The 14,243-nt window shown below is 51.1% G+C and overlaps 2 protein-coding genes across 3 annotated transcripts in view; one reads left to right on the top strand and one right to left on the bottom strand.

Moving 5' to 3' along the window:
- Positions 1 to 5,405, top strand: part of STK4 (serine/threonine kinase 4) — a 68,464-nt gene extending 63,059 nt beyond the window's left edge. For both annotated transcript variants that reach the window (XM_040981427.1, XM_040981428.1), the window contains one exon: positions 1,470 to 5,405. In XM_040981427.1, coding sequence (XP_040837361.1) covers positions 1,470 to 1,628 — 159 coding nt within the window. In that variant the 3' untranslated portion in view covers positions 1,629 to 5,405. The remainder of the gene's footprint in view (positions 1 to 1,469) is intronic.
- Positions 5,406 to 10,431: 5,026 nt separating this feature from the next.
- On the bottom strand, positions 10,432 to 13,642 carry KCNS1 (potassium voltage-gated channel modifier subfamily S member 1). The gene is made up of 2 exons (XM_040981425.1): positions 12,610 to 13,642; positions 10,432 to 10,902 (listed from the first exon to the last, which is right to left on the bottom strand). Exons 1-2 carry the CDS (start codon positions 13,636 to 13,638, stop codon positions 10,432 to 10,434), a joined length of 1,500 nt encoding a protein of 499 aa, XP_040837359.1. The 5' UTR covers positions 13,639 to 13,642.
- Between the last annotated feature and the right edge of the window lie 601 nt (positions 13,643 to 14,243).

Raw genomic sequence — 14,243 nt, 5'->3', positions numbered from 1 at the left:
ATTCCTGTGGCGACAGGTCACTAAGCCATTTCCAGGGAGGCCACTGTGGCTTTCTACAGTCACTCACACCACACCCCCTAAAGCAGGAGGAGGCAGAACGGGACTCCTTCACCCGCCTCCTGTGCCATTTTCCTGTGGGGTCCCCAGGAAGGAACTGAGGAGGAGGAGGAGGGTCTTATAAATGTGAACACAGCCACTCTCTTGTAAGACTTGTGTGAGCCTTTGAGTCCTTGAAACACTGTCCCTATTAAACTGCTTGTGAGCGAACAGAATCAAGTGTCACCACCCACTGTGGATAATGTTAGCATTCATTCCCACCCCTGCCAGCCAGGACTGGTCTGATCTGGAATCTGTGAACACTGCACACATGCATCAGCAGAGCTGCTCACCTCCTTGGGTGTTAGGGGCTGGGAGAGCTCCTAACATCCTCTGCCATCTTTAAGCACATGCTCCCTGCTGAGAGCTTTGATGAGGAAGGCCTGGGGGGAATGGCAGAGCGCTCATCTCATGGCACTTGCCAGGGGCCCGAGACGCATGTTAACCAGAGGATGAATTAATGCTGAGACCTGTGCTGCTAGTCTGTTCTAATACAAGACCAGTTAGGAGCATGGACTCTGCAACTGCACTTCCTGGGTCTGAATCCTGACTCTGCTTCTTGCCAGCTAGGAGACATCCGGTGGCTGACTGAGCCATCCTCTTCTTTGGCTCCCGCACACAGATGTTCATGTTCTCATACCGTGGAGTGGTTGCAAGGATTAAATGAATCAATGTGTGTGAAGCACTTAGTGTCTGGCATATAAAAAGTACACTATAAGTGCTGGCTATTATTAATTTATAGATCAAGTTCTCTTTTTCCCTGGATGATGCAATCTCAGAATTTCAATCCTACCCCATGCCACCCCTACAACTTAGTGTCTGTGGTTCCCAGAGGCTGACGTAGCTAGTCCATGTGAAGTTCCTGGAATGGTGTTTGGCCTGTGAGCATCCCCTAGCAAGTGTCAGTGATGCCAGGGTAAACAGTGCCAGATGCTGAGGGTATGGGGAGGCAGGGGTGGGGAAATCGTCCCATCCTTGGTCCATGTAAATGCTGCATGTCCTGTGTCCCTGGAAAGAGGGCTGGGCACTAACTAGGTGTGCCCCTCACAGCACAAGAATTTGGAGGTAACCTTTGTTGCATGTCACTGTTGTTTTAACGACCTAATGAATATGTACATCTAATTAAAAGAGGAAGCAGAGGTTCCGGGGCAGGGCCCATGAGTGCTTAGCTTCTTGCAGAGATCTATTGTCTCACAATAGCTTCATGATGTGCCATTCATTGCAATGAATTGTCCCTGTCCAGGCCCCACCACCTCTCAGCAGTATCACCGTCCCGCGTCCCTTCCCTCTGGGCACCCGGGAAGGCTAGGCTTCTCTGCTGATTGCCACTGGCGTCTACTTTGTTATGATCATACTTGTACCTTCCCTTGTAGCTTAAGAGTTGGACGGTGGAGGACCTTCAGAAGCGGCTTTTGGCCCTGGACCCCATGATGGAGCAGGAGATCGAGGAGATCCGGCAGAAGTACCAGTCCAAGCGGCAGCCCATCCTGGATGCCATCGAGGCCAAGAAGAGGCGGCAGCAAAACTTCTGAGCAAGGCTGGGACTGGAAGCACAAGCCTCGGGCCGCTCCGGGTGGCTCAGCCTCCACATTTTCGCCAGCACTTCTGTTCTGTCTGTCCTCCACAGCACCTATGTGAACTCAGGAATGTGCGCCAGTGGGAAGGGCCGCCTCGCCGGGCAGCGTGCCACCTTGCTGTATGTACTCACGTGCTCACATGTGTTGTCTCAGGTGGCACTTTTAACTCAGAGTTTTAAACCCCAGGAACAGAGACTCCTAGTTGAGTGATAGCTGGGAAAGTTTTACATTATCTTTTTGTTTTTCTTCTCCCAATAGCTTTTGACTGTTCTCTCTGGAAGACTTTTAAAAGATATATAAATATGCATATATATATAAATTATAAATAGATTCCCCACATAGTGTGGCGGCATCTCTGTACAGGTACACTTTTCAACAATTTGCCTCATTTCTGTAAGGTTATGGTACTGTGGGACATGGAGGCAGAGGACCCTGGGAGGCAGGAAGGGGTGGCACTGAACCCCAGGAATCAGCCTTGCCCTGTGTAGGACTGCATTTACAAATGAGGTTTAGGGTGGTTCTTTCCCCATGGCGTCAGCCTTGCATGGGCATCACCAGCTGCTGGGGCTGTTGGTGACATCCCAGGGAAAACTCTTGAGGGTTTGTTTTTGCCCGTTGAGTCCCAGGAGAGGCCTGGCATCCTCTTTGCCTATCTTACTGCAGACACCTCTTACCTATGTCCACTTTCCAAACTGCCTAAGTCACAATACAGACACTTCCCAGTGCCTTATGTGGGGACATGACCCAGTGAAGAGACAGGCCTGCCAGTAACTCTGCTCAGTCCCTGAAAGGGAAGGAGCTTCCGAAGCTCTTGGTTCATGTGAAAACCTCACACATGGCATTTTGCTCTGCATTCCTTGCAGACAGGGTACAGAGCAGTGCTGCTGCCGATCTACCTGCTTTTCCTTTTACTGTTAAGGAGTCTGAACACCAGACTCGGATTTCTTCTCCAGGAATCTCCACACAGACACACACAGTGCCAGAGCGAGGAGGGACCACAGAAATCATCTGTTCAAACCCTTTGTTGTCTAAGTGCATAAGTGAAGGCTTAGAAGAGGGAAGTGACGCAGCCAGAATCATGAAGCCAGTTAGAGTAAGAGCTGAGACTAGAGCCCCTCTCCCAGCCTCTGACTAAGCCATCCCTTGGCATGTGTCAGTGCTGGTTAGGTTACCCCGAGGATGTCGTTCACCATGCTGATCTTGCCTGGCCTCTGCTCACTTCGAGCAAGTCCACAAGCTCTGTGGTGGCTGCTGGCAGACAGATCGCCAGGGAGGGAGACACACTGGGACCCACCCAAGACTGATCAAGGACTTCACAAGAGACAGCCTGGAGCCATTCCTGAGCTCTGACCCCAGGCTTTGTGGCATTCAGTCACATGACAGAATAGACAGAAAAGACAGGTATCTTTTTATTTTCTTCTATTTGGTATCTTTCCCCCTATCACGTCCCCTCTACACCCCTCAAGTTAGGGGAGCCCTGACTGGGTCGCGCTTAAGGAAACTATCATTTGATTCCATGAGTACTACCTGGAAATCGATGGAAAGGTAGAAATTGTTCTCTTCTGTTAGCAAATCTGCCTTACTTTCCTTTTCTCTTTTTCCTTGGCGGCTAAAGCAAGTTTTAAAAAAAATCTGGAGGCAGTTGTTGGTGTCCAAGGCTTGGCCCATGGGTAACAATGACAGATACACAAAAGAAAAAGTGATAAATGGCAGCCAGTGTGCTGACCACCTGTTCTGTGGCTCTACACGTCACAATAGCCCTGGGAGTTAACCACTTTACTTCTGTTTCTTAGATGAAGAGAGGGGTTTGGAGAGAAAGTGTCTTCCCAAGACAGGAGGACTAGCAAGCACAGAATCACAATCCAGGCCCAGAACCCATATTCATGAGGAAAAGGAAAGTCAAAAGTGTGTTTAAAATGAAGTACCCACGTTTTCTCCCACAGACGAAATAGCTTGGAATTGGCATTTTCAGGTTAGAAAAGAGCTGAATTCATAGTCAAGTCTGTTAACCAGTCAAGTTTTTAAAGCAAAAGCATTGAGCATAAATACCCCTGCCCATGCCAGTTGCTGTGCTAAATAAGAAACTTTGTCTCATCCTCTTCCTTTTGAAACAGAGAGCCTCGGTCCCACAGGAAAAGAAAGCCCATTTTCTCCCTTCCTAAAGCTCGCTCCCAGTGAAGGGAAGGGCAGTTTTTCCTCATAAATGGTCCTGGGCCGTGCACCCTGATCTGGAGTTTATTTTGTTTCAGGCTTGTGTGTGTGCACCCAAACAGTCCAGCATTCATGAGTCGCTAGCCAGCCGGAGTCCTTTGGCCAGAAGTCAGTTTGTTTGGGATCAGATGCATTTCCTGGTGAGATTTATTTAACTTCTAGTGACAGAAAGGCAAAGGGGCAAGCCCTGGTCATTTTTCTCTGGGATGCTAAATCTAAGCCATGTTACCTGGTTCTCGCTGAGCCCTGAGCTCTGGCCACCATCGAGTATTTGTGGCTCAGTCATCCAGGGAGGACTGTGGCCCTCACTGGTTTCCTACTTTTAGGAAACAATGGCTCACACCTAATGATGTCTTCAGAAATTTTCATATTCTCTAAAAATGTCTTACTTTCTCCCTTATCAGTCATTTCAAAGCACATTGGGTGAGTATTTGACTGACTAGGGATGAGGGGAATATGGTGGGTGGGTAGATGGACGGGTTGATGGAATCAAATATTTAATATAACTTAAGGACCATGGCTTGATTTTGTGAGACTAAATTCTGATCCAGGAAACCTTCACTTAGCACCTGTCAGATGTCAGAAGCGTGTAACACCATTTAAAGCTCAGTAGGTTTTTTTCCAGTATCAGGAATGAGAGCAAGGGCATAACTATAGGTCCCACAGATATTAAAAGGTTAATAACAGGATGTTATGAACAAATTAATGCTGTGATAAATCCAAGAGTTTAAAAGGGAAACGGGCAGATTCCTTTAAAAACACGAAGTACCAAACTTCACTCAAGAAGAAACAGGTAATAGATTTTATATTTACTAAAATTGAATAGCTCTGAGGGATTTAGGTATTAGTGTCCTTATTTTAAAATATGAGAAAACTGGGGCTGAGAGAGAGAAAGTTTATGACCCAAGGTCACATTGCTAGGCTACGGCAGACCCCAGATTCAAAGAACGGATTGTCCGATTCTTATTCCTGTGTCCTTTCTGACATACCACATTGCCTCTCAAAGATTGCAGCTCCTTCTTTCCTGGGAAACTGATTCCTTCCCAACCCACACCCTACACCCTGCTCCATCCTTTCTTAATTACCAGATTGTATTTTCATCAGGATTCTATTAATTGGATTTGGAATCCATGTTCTTGTTTGTGTTTTTAAGGAAAAAGAATCTCTTCCACCAGCTTGCACTTGGACCAACTTGGGAGGAAGGGTGGGCAAAAGCTTACATGCTGTTGCTGATGTACAATTTGAAAATGTGAAGTTTGTAGCTTTAACATTTTGTAATGAAAACAAATAACACTGGCTTAAGTGCTGACTTGAAATGCTATTTTGGTAGTTGGATGTAAATAATTACTTGAGGTCAGCAGTTTGTATATGTGTGAGACCTAGCTTCCTCTGCCCCCACCCCAACTCCTTTTTTAAACTTGAGATGCTCCCTGCGTGTTTTTATGTTAGAATTGTTGTTTTCCTCCCTTCCTTTTTCCTGCACTTTGTCCCTTTGTTTTAAATAAACTGTCCTTTGGACAACAGAGTATCCCTCTTTTAAAAATAAGAGCTTCCATGTGTGCCTGGATGATGGTGCTTGACATTGACTCTGTGGTGTGGGGGGAGAGGTGGTGAATGTGTGTTGGGCATCTCCTTTGTGCCAGGCACTAAGCTAGCTGTCAGAACATGTGGTTGAACGAGACACAGTCCCTGTAGAACATGTGGGGAGGTCAAGCACATAAGTATGCAACACTGGAAACCCTGTGGACACTCGAGGCTAGGGGAGGCAAACAGTCAGTTCTGGGGGAATAGCCCCAGGAGCGTCTCTGGAGAGGGTCATACTTGAAAAATAAAGAGGGAAAGGAAGGGTAGGAAATGAAGGAGAGCACAAGTTTGACAACTGGGATGGACCCATGAGAGGATATGGGAGAAATCCAAGACTAAGACACTGCAAGTGCACACCCCTGCCAGCCTCACCCCACAAAGCTGCCTGGTTAGAAGGTGGGGATCAGGGATGCCCAGTGGGTAAAGAGTAAACTCAGTGGGAGAAACGCTGGGGCCCATAGAGATTGCAGAGACTTGTTCACTTTTACTGTTACAGATGTAGGGACTGTTGGCGGGAATGGCTTGTTGTGGCTGATCAAACGAGGGGGATATCATTTGGGACAAGACAGATCCTGCTGATAGAGATGTTCTTCCTAGAGACGGAATTCTCAGAGCTAGCTCCAGGACCTGCCTAAGTCCTGTCAATTTGAAGAATTGGTTAAATGCAAACTTGGACCAAATGCTGGCCCACGTGAAATGGAGCTTAAATGCCTAAAGCCCTTGGCAAGCAAGTATAGGAAGGCATTCGAAAATGTCTGAAAACAGGATGCTGGGCTGGATATATTTTGGCCTCCAGTGAACTCAGCCTGCCTGACTCCTGCTTGGAGGAAAGTACTGCTGGTGCAGGGCCTGCAGAGTAAACCGAGCTCTCTGCTCTCAAAGGTCAGGAAGAACCCGGAGGTGCAGAGACCACTCCAGAAATTCAGTGGAAATGGCTGTCTTGACATTCAGCAGGTAATGAGTAAAGTCAGAATTCTTGGTGTAAGGTCCTGAAAAGTTAAATCGCAGGCAACTGCTCAAGTCTTATTTTGTGGGACTTCAAATATATCAAAACAAAGCAAAACCCAAACCAAATCCACTCTGGCTCTGGCAACACAGTCCTGATTTGAGCCTCCCAGACGGTCACCTAACACCAGGCCTGGACTGGTTTATTGATTGAAAGTCCTCTGACTGCAGGATGGGCTTCTTGCCCTTGAGAAAGGACTCTGCTTGTTGATGTCGCAAGTGTAATAAGAACATTTGTCTTGTCTTCTAAAAGACAAGTGGCCATTTACCAAGCCAGTTGGACTCTAGAGAAAGGAAAACACCTAGACCTTCCATCCAAATCTTAAGATGCTGAATAAGTTGTTTTTTGGTTTTTGGGTTTTTTTTTTTTAAGAACAGTACTTTACACTCATTTGCCATGTAGGGAAAAAAAAAAAAAATAATGTTTTGGGTCCCTAGTGGCTGGAGTCTTTGCCATGAATGTGCTTGGATCCTATTTGGGCATGAGGTTCATGTCCCGGCTGCTCTGCTTCCCATCCAGCTCCCTGCTTGTGGCTTGGTAAGGCAGTAGAGGATGGCTCAAAGCATTGGGACCCTGAGTCTGCGTGGGAGACCTGGAAGGAGCTCCCGGCTCCTGGCTTCAGATTGGCTCAGCTCTGGCTATTGTGGCCACTTGGGCAGTGAACCAATGGATGGAGGATCTTTTTGTCTCCTGTTCTCTGCCTTTCTAATAAAAATAAACACATCTTTTTAAAAAAAAAAAAAAATCAGTACTTTTGTTTTAAACTTTACCCAAAGCCTTCTATCATAGGTCTGCAGAGTCTGAAGATTGGAAAAAAAGTCCCCTCACTGCCTCTCTATGATATGAAAGGCAAGCAGGATCTGAGAAAATTTCCAAATAGAAACAACAACCATGTCTGAGGAGGCTTCAGAGGTTGGCACACCTACCAAAGACCTTACGGGGTACTGATTTATAGCAACAGCATGAATTTCATGTTTGGCTGGTACAATTTTAGATCTGATGAGTCTTGGAAAATGCCAGTTGATCTTTAAAAATCGATTCATTGATTTGAAAGACCAAGAGAAGGAGAAGCAGAGATCTTCCACCTGCTGGTTAACTCCCCAAATGGCTGCCACAACAGGGACTAGGCCAGACCTTAGCCAGGAGCTGGGAACTTGGAACTCCGTCTGGGTCTCCAACATGGGTGGCAGGGGCCCAAGTGTTTTGACCATCTTCTGCTGCTCCCTCAATGCATTAGTAGGGAGCTAGACCAGAAGTGCAACAGCCAGAATTTGAACTGTGGATGAAACTCCTGGCTTCAGACCAGCATAGCCCTGGACACTGAAGCCACTTGGGGAATGAATCAGAAGATGGAAGATTATCTCGCCCTCTCTTTCCATCTCATCTTCTCTGTAACTGCCTTTCAAGTAAAATAAAGCTTTAAAAAATACTGGGTATATGTGAAGAGCGTACAAGGCTATGGCATGCTAGAACACAGGTAACTGCTATTTTTGCCTGTTAGTACTTCTCTTTACTGTGGTAACACAGCTCAGTGGACACCTAGATTCTGGATGTAGAGCACACTTGGCTGTTTTAAGCCCCTGAATTCATGGTAAGGTGTTATGGCAGCCCTGGAAACTAGAACACCTGCCAATACATTATTTTTGTTGAACAAAGTCAGTATCTACTGCTTGCCATCAACAAACCCTAATTGTTCAGTTGTTCATGACTTTAATTCTTTACTCCAATGACCAAGTTAGTTCCAACTGCTCATACTTGGAATGTATTCCAGCTGGTCCAACCAGACACAAGGGCTGTGCCATGTGCCCAGACTGGCATCAAAGAGCAAAGGTCCAAGTCATTCACACATCACTCACCCTCTCTAGTCACCCAGAGAGTAGGCAGGAAGTCAGCTCCACACACGCAGGAACAGTGTCTGGGCCTGGCTCTTTATTTGCATATTGTTTTTTACTGATACAAGGGGTTGAAGGTAGAATGCCGCTTGCTTTTTTGGTCAGGACAAACGATCCTGTGGGTTGATGGGGTCAGAACATCTGGAAGCCATTTGCCTTCTTGGGGGCATGTGTGACAAGAGACCAAGGGGGAATATGCAGCCCTTCTGATCTCTGTATCCCCACCTTGGCACAACTAGGGCTTGAGGAGGGCTGCATCTGTGTGATGTGAGGAATTCCTGTCAGAGGCCTTTTGGGCTTACCCCACCTTCTGGTCCTGTTTGGATAGTTGGGGTCCATGCATGCTGGGGAAACCACTGCATGCTAGGCCCAGTGTGTGACATGCGAGCTTTACATGTGCCTCTGTGCGGAACCCCTTTGTTTACATGGTGGCACATGAGATGGTCATGTGTTCAGGAAACCTTCTGAGGAAATGGGCCCACACACGCTTGTGAGCGTGTATGTCCCAAGCTCACTCTGATACACTCCTGTGGATCACTGCATTCATGTCTATGCCCACTACTGGTCCGCATGCCTCAGGTGTGGAGGGCTGTCTAGGTTGGTCATCACTGCTTCTCTTACACCTGGCAAGCAGGCAACAAATGAGATACCAGACATGCGAGGTCAATGTAGGAAGTGGCCGTGTGCAACCCACGAGTGGGTGGGAACGAGGTGAGAGACCTAGGAGGTACAAACCTCACAGTCACTCAGATGTTAAAAATCTACTAGAAGTACAGTTCAGCTAAACAGAATATGTCTGCGAGCCACACGGGAAACCACAATGGCTAGTGATGGAATGCGTGAAGAGTCTGCAAGGGATATAATGGCAGGAAGTTGACAAATCAAGTGGAGATGGAGGAGGCAGGTGACTGGGCCTCCTTTGCAGTCTGGTTCCTATGCTCTCAAGAGCAAGGTCTCTCTTGGTCTGTTTCTCTTTCCCAGGAAGTTGACAAATCAAGTGGAGATGGAGGAGGCAGGTGACTGGGCCTCCTTTGCAGTCTGGTTCCTATGCTCTCAAGAGCAAGGTCTCTCTTGGTCTGTTTCTCTTTCCCAGTAGGCTGGACAAATTAGGTCATTACTCTATTGAACATATTATGGAATACCTACTTTACACCAAGCTTTGGGCTAAGCCAAACCAGGCCATCCACCTTGAGGCTCATGCGATGGGACTCAGAAGTATGAGCAGCAGCAGATGGGTGCTCCAGCCACAGCATGCGAAAAGGGCGGGGGTGGGGTTGCTCCCCAACTCTCTCAGCAGGCAGAAGATTCAGGCAAGGGGGGCAGGAGAGCTTCATCCCCAGCAAGGATGGCTGGAGCTGCCCTGTAGGGCCTGAAGAATCAAGCATTTCCCTAAACCATTATTACTAAAGGTAGGGTTGGAGGTCTGTGTGTGAGCAGAAGGGAAGAGCCAAAGTCAGACTGGGGTCCTGGGGGGCAGGTGCTATGCACGGTACGCCCTGCCACCAACATTTCAGAACTGGCTTGGCTTGAAGTCAGTGCCACCTCTGCTCCTTTTTTGCTCTGGGTCTGACGAGCTAGGACCTGGAGCAGGGGCAGGGACCTGGAAGCTTCTTCCAGTTGCCAGCTCTGAGGAAAGAGCCTCAGCTGAGGTCAGAGTTCTGACATTCGAATGCCATGCCTGGTCCTTTGTGCCATTCCAACAGAGTGCGCTCACCTCATGGATTGACCTTGGGCATCCACAAACCACGTGTCAATCTTGGGAGGACAGAAGCGGAGGAGTAAACAGGACATTGGTCCCCACTGTGTGACGTGTTGGGGAATGTGGCTCCACTCTGAGCCTCAGCTGTGAGAAGGGGTGGCGCTCATCCTCCAACCCAAGCTAACAGGAGGGGATTGGGGGGCCTTGGCTTCCTTCTGACTTTCTCCCCTCCAGCTGTGGCCATGCTGTGGGTGGCTGGAGGAGGGAGCCAGCACAGGGGCCCTGACTCACCATCATGAGGGCCTGAAGTTGGGGAGGGGGCTCTGCTCTGTTCCAGCTAACTCTGACTATGGAGGCAGGGAGTTTTTAGTATCGCCCGGAGTCGGGAGGCTCGCCCGGGGGCTGGGTCTCCAGGTCTGCAAACTGTCCCTCCCGCGAAGCCTCTCGGGATGTTTCCAGGGACGCCTCCGACACTCCGTCCACACTGCTCAGCAAGTCCTCGAAGTGCCGGTGGTCGCTGTTGCGCACAGCTGCCTCCAGGGCCTTCTGGCGCCGGTAGAAGTGGGAGAATTTGTTGAAGATGATGGTGATCGGGAGTGCCACCACCAGGATGCCGCCCAGGATGCAGCCTGAGGCCGCCAGCTTGCCAACCACTGTCACTGGCACCACATCCCCGTAGCCCACCGTGGTCATGCTTACAGTGCCCCACCACCAGCAGGCTGGAATGGTGTCAAAGCCCACATCCTCCTCCTTCTCGGCTGTGTACGCCACACCGGAGAACACAGACACGCCCACGGCCAGGTACAACAGTAAGATGCCCACCTCACGGTAGCTGTGCTGGAAGAGAATGAAGAAACCCAAGTCAGAGCTGCCTGGGCTTACAGACGCGCTACCAGCCACGTGGGGAAATGACACCCACAGAGCGAGGCTGAGTTGGTGCCAAGTCCCAGATCTCACAACTTGATATCCCATACTATTGTAGGCAGCAAGAATGCACACGGGCCTACTCTCTGTTCTCTGAAGTTCCTGCTAGGGCACAGTGGATTCTTCTGACTTGAGGGCCACTGGTGGTACAAGCCAGTGAAATAAAAGCATGCGATCTTGTGCTCTGCTGTAAAGCACCTTACCCACTAGTGTCACAGCTGGTGTCACAGACCTTTGCCGGGCCCATCACATGTGTGACTTATACACAATATTTTCTGCTACTCAAGGAAGCCAAGGGGCTGTCAGACAAAGAATGCACCTGCCTCTGTGGGTGTGTTTGCTTTGAAGCCAAGCCCTAGGGCAGTGGTTCTCCACCAAGGCCATTCAGCCCTCTCAGTGGACATCTGGCAAGGTCTACAGACACCAGCTGTCCTACCTGGGACAAGTGCACTACAGGCACCTGGGGAGATACCAGGGCTTAGGCTCCACATCGCACAGGGCACAGGACGGTCTCCATCACAAAGAATGATCTGCTCCTCAGTGTCAGTGGCATGAGGCTGAGAACCCCCTCGTTTGCAGCAGGGCCTCTCAGAGTAGGAAGTGCAGAAGGAACACAGCAGGCAGAGCCAATAGGGCAGCTCCGGGGCAGCATCACAGGGTCTGCCTTTTTAGCTGAGCTTCCAAGTGATGCAAACGCTGCTCCTGGTCAGAGGCCTCCCTCAGAGAGGCAAAGCCATCGCCCTCAGTACCTAGCCCCTGTGCCCTGGACCCTGGCAGCCCCAGTAGATATTCCTCTGCCTCCTTCCTCAGCATCAAAGCTAGGCCCTGTGCTATGGGTTTAGGCAAAGCAGAATGCTGGGGCCAAGGGGGTCTTCCCTGGGGAGATGCTGAGATGGGGTGTGCAGGGAGTATGGGTGAAGAGTCTCGCTACTTGTGACTACCTAGTGTCACTTCCAGTACCCCCTTTCCTGACTCCCCAGCCAGGAGGTCATACACCAATCCGGGATCTTTGGTGGGGTTGCATGGAGTTTTAGGAGGAGGAACAAGATATGCTGCAACCAGCCTCCGCTTGGCTGCCGGGGAGTGGGCCTGTCACCCCTTCCCCCCCCCCCACACACACATCCTGGAATCTCACTTTCCCCATATGCCAAGTAGTGAGCAATAATTCTGTTGGCACAACCTCCCACACACTCTCCCATGCCCTAGGGATAAAGTCCAATGTTGGGGGCCAAAAGTGCATGGTATTTCATGTCCTACTCCTCTCACCTCCTTACCTGCCTCTCACTCCTAGCAAACACCCTGCTTAGTCTCCAGGCTATCGGACTTTGCTTCCTTCCCCTGACCAGCCCCGGACATCCCCTAACTGAGAAGTCAGTTGGTGGGGCCTTTGCATCCTTGTCTAGTTTTCCGTTTGTTCAGTTTCCTTGAAAAACTGGGTGGGTCACAGCAAGTCTTCCCTTACAGAGCTATTGGGAAGGAAGGTCTGACTGGAAGGGAAAAACGGACACATGGCACCCAGCACAGCACCTGGCTGGGGCGCACAGCAGATTCGGCTGCCCAAGAACTACGCTTGGCTTACACAGCCCTTCCCAGCGCCCACCAGGGCCTCACAGGCCTTACCTTGAGCGTGGCGCCCAGCGAGCGCAGTCCGGTGGAGTGGCGTGCCAATTTGAGCACGCGGAAGATGCGCATGAGGCGAAACACCTGTACTACTTTGCCCAGGTCGCCGAGCTCCTCGCCGCCTGCGCCGCGCCGGTCGCCCAGCGCCACGCCGGCCAGCAGCGTGAGATAGAAAGGCAGCACCGACACGATGTCGATGAGGTTAAGCGGGTGGCAGAAGAAGTTGCGCGTGCTGGGCGCCAGCAGCAGGCGCGACGACACCTCAAAGCTGAACCAGGCGATGCAGAAGTACTCCAGGCGCCGCAGCACCGGATCGTCGTCACGCGCCTCCTCGGCGCTGCGGCCCGCGGCCACCGCGGCCACGGCTGCTGCCGCCTCGCGGGCCTGGTACTCGGGCAGGCTGTGGATGCACATGGCGGCGATGGAGGCGAGCACCACGCCTATGGAGACGCAGCTGAAGAGCTTGCTGGGCAAGGAGTAGCCCGGGTTCTCCATGGTGAGCCAGAGGCGGCGGCGCAGGCGGCCGCAGCGCGCTGCGCCATAGCGCGCCAGCTCGCGCTGCACGTCGGAGATCTCATCCGGGCACGGGTCCACACTGCTCGGTGTGTCGCTGTCTTCGTCCCAGGCTCGCGGCCGCGCCACACGCCGCTCCAGGTAGCGGCCGCGACAGCACGCCGCCAGTGCGCTTTCGCCCAGGCCCCAGTAGTCGGCTTCCTGGCCGAAGGCGAAGACGCACAGCTCGTCCAGCACGTGCAGCCGGCCGGTGCGGTAGAAGTGCAGCAGGCCCAGGAAGAAGCCCGGGTGGCGGTCGAAGTAGAACTCGCGCGCGGCCGCGTCGTAGTCGTCGCAAAGGCGCCGCGCCTGCTCCTCGGACGCCGCGGCCTGCAGGCGGCCCAGCCGCGTGCCCGGGAAGCGCGCTAGGGCGCGTGCGCTCAGACACCGACGCACGCCGCCCACGTTCACGCGCAGCGCCTCGTCGCTTCGCCGCCAGGGCACTCCGGCGCCGCGGCCGGGGCACTCGCTCACCATGGCCACTGCTAGCGGCGGCGGCTTCGCACTGGCCTGTGGACACAGGAGAGTTGCGTGCTGGAGAGGGAGGCCTGGAATCCCTGGTTAAAATCCCTGGCCTCCAGTCAGGGTGTGAGACGCCTGGGCAGTCGGCGCTCAGTAAGTGTCCAGAGTCCCCAGAACGCAGATTCAGGCGTGGGTTCGAAAAGGCCCCCTCCTCAGCTGGAGACTGACATTCCTGTTGTTCTTCTTCCCTCAGAAAACAAATGCAGACACGGATTTGGAAGGACTGAGGATGCAGTGGGGTCACATGACAGCCCCCCGCCCGCAACTGGTAGGTTCTCCCCTAAAATGCAACCCCTTTCTGGGATAAACTCCGGGTTCCAACCCCAGACATCTACTGTGGATTCTGGGATGTGCTAGTTTGTTGGAGAGAAGTAATTCAACTTGTAGTTTCCAGAGTGTTCTCTGGACTAGCCATGCCACCTGGGTCTTTGCCTTACATTTATTTTTCTCAGCTGTCCTTGGACTTGACAAATCAGAACCTCTGGGCCTGGGGTCCAGCAGTTTAGAGTTTAGCAATATTGGAAGGTGATTCCAACAGGTGGTCAAGTTTCAGAACTATG

The sequence above is a fragment of the Ochotona curzoniae genome, unplaced genomic scaffold (assembly GCF_017591425.1).
Source record: "Ochotona curzoniae isolate NIBS_2020 unplaced genomic scaffold, NIBS_Ocur_1.0 contig_3520, whole genome shotgun sequence".
NCBI classification, from domain to species: Eukaryota; Metazoa; Chordata; class Mammalia; order Lagomorpha; family Ochotonidae; genus Ochotona; species Ochotona curzoniae.
The sequence above is the reverse complement of the archived record's forward strand: the minus strand, read 5'-3'. Positions and strand labels throughout refer to the sequence as shown.

Bases quoted from the DNA above. Each gene is read 5' to 3' on its own strand.
- KCNS1 (XM_040981425.1), bottom strand. From the start codon at position 13,638: ATGGTGAGCGAGTGCCCCGGCCGCGGCGCCGGAGTGCCCTGGCGGCGA. The intron at 10,903-12,609 runs GTAAGGCCTGTG...ATTCTCTTCCAG, and splicing joins CGCTGGGCGCCACGCTCAAG to CACAGCTACCGTGAGGTGGG.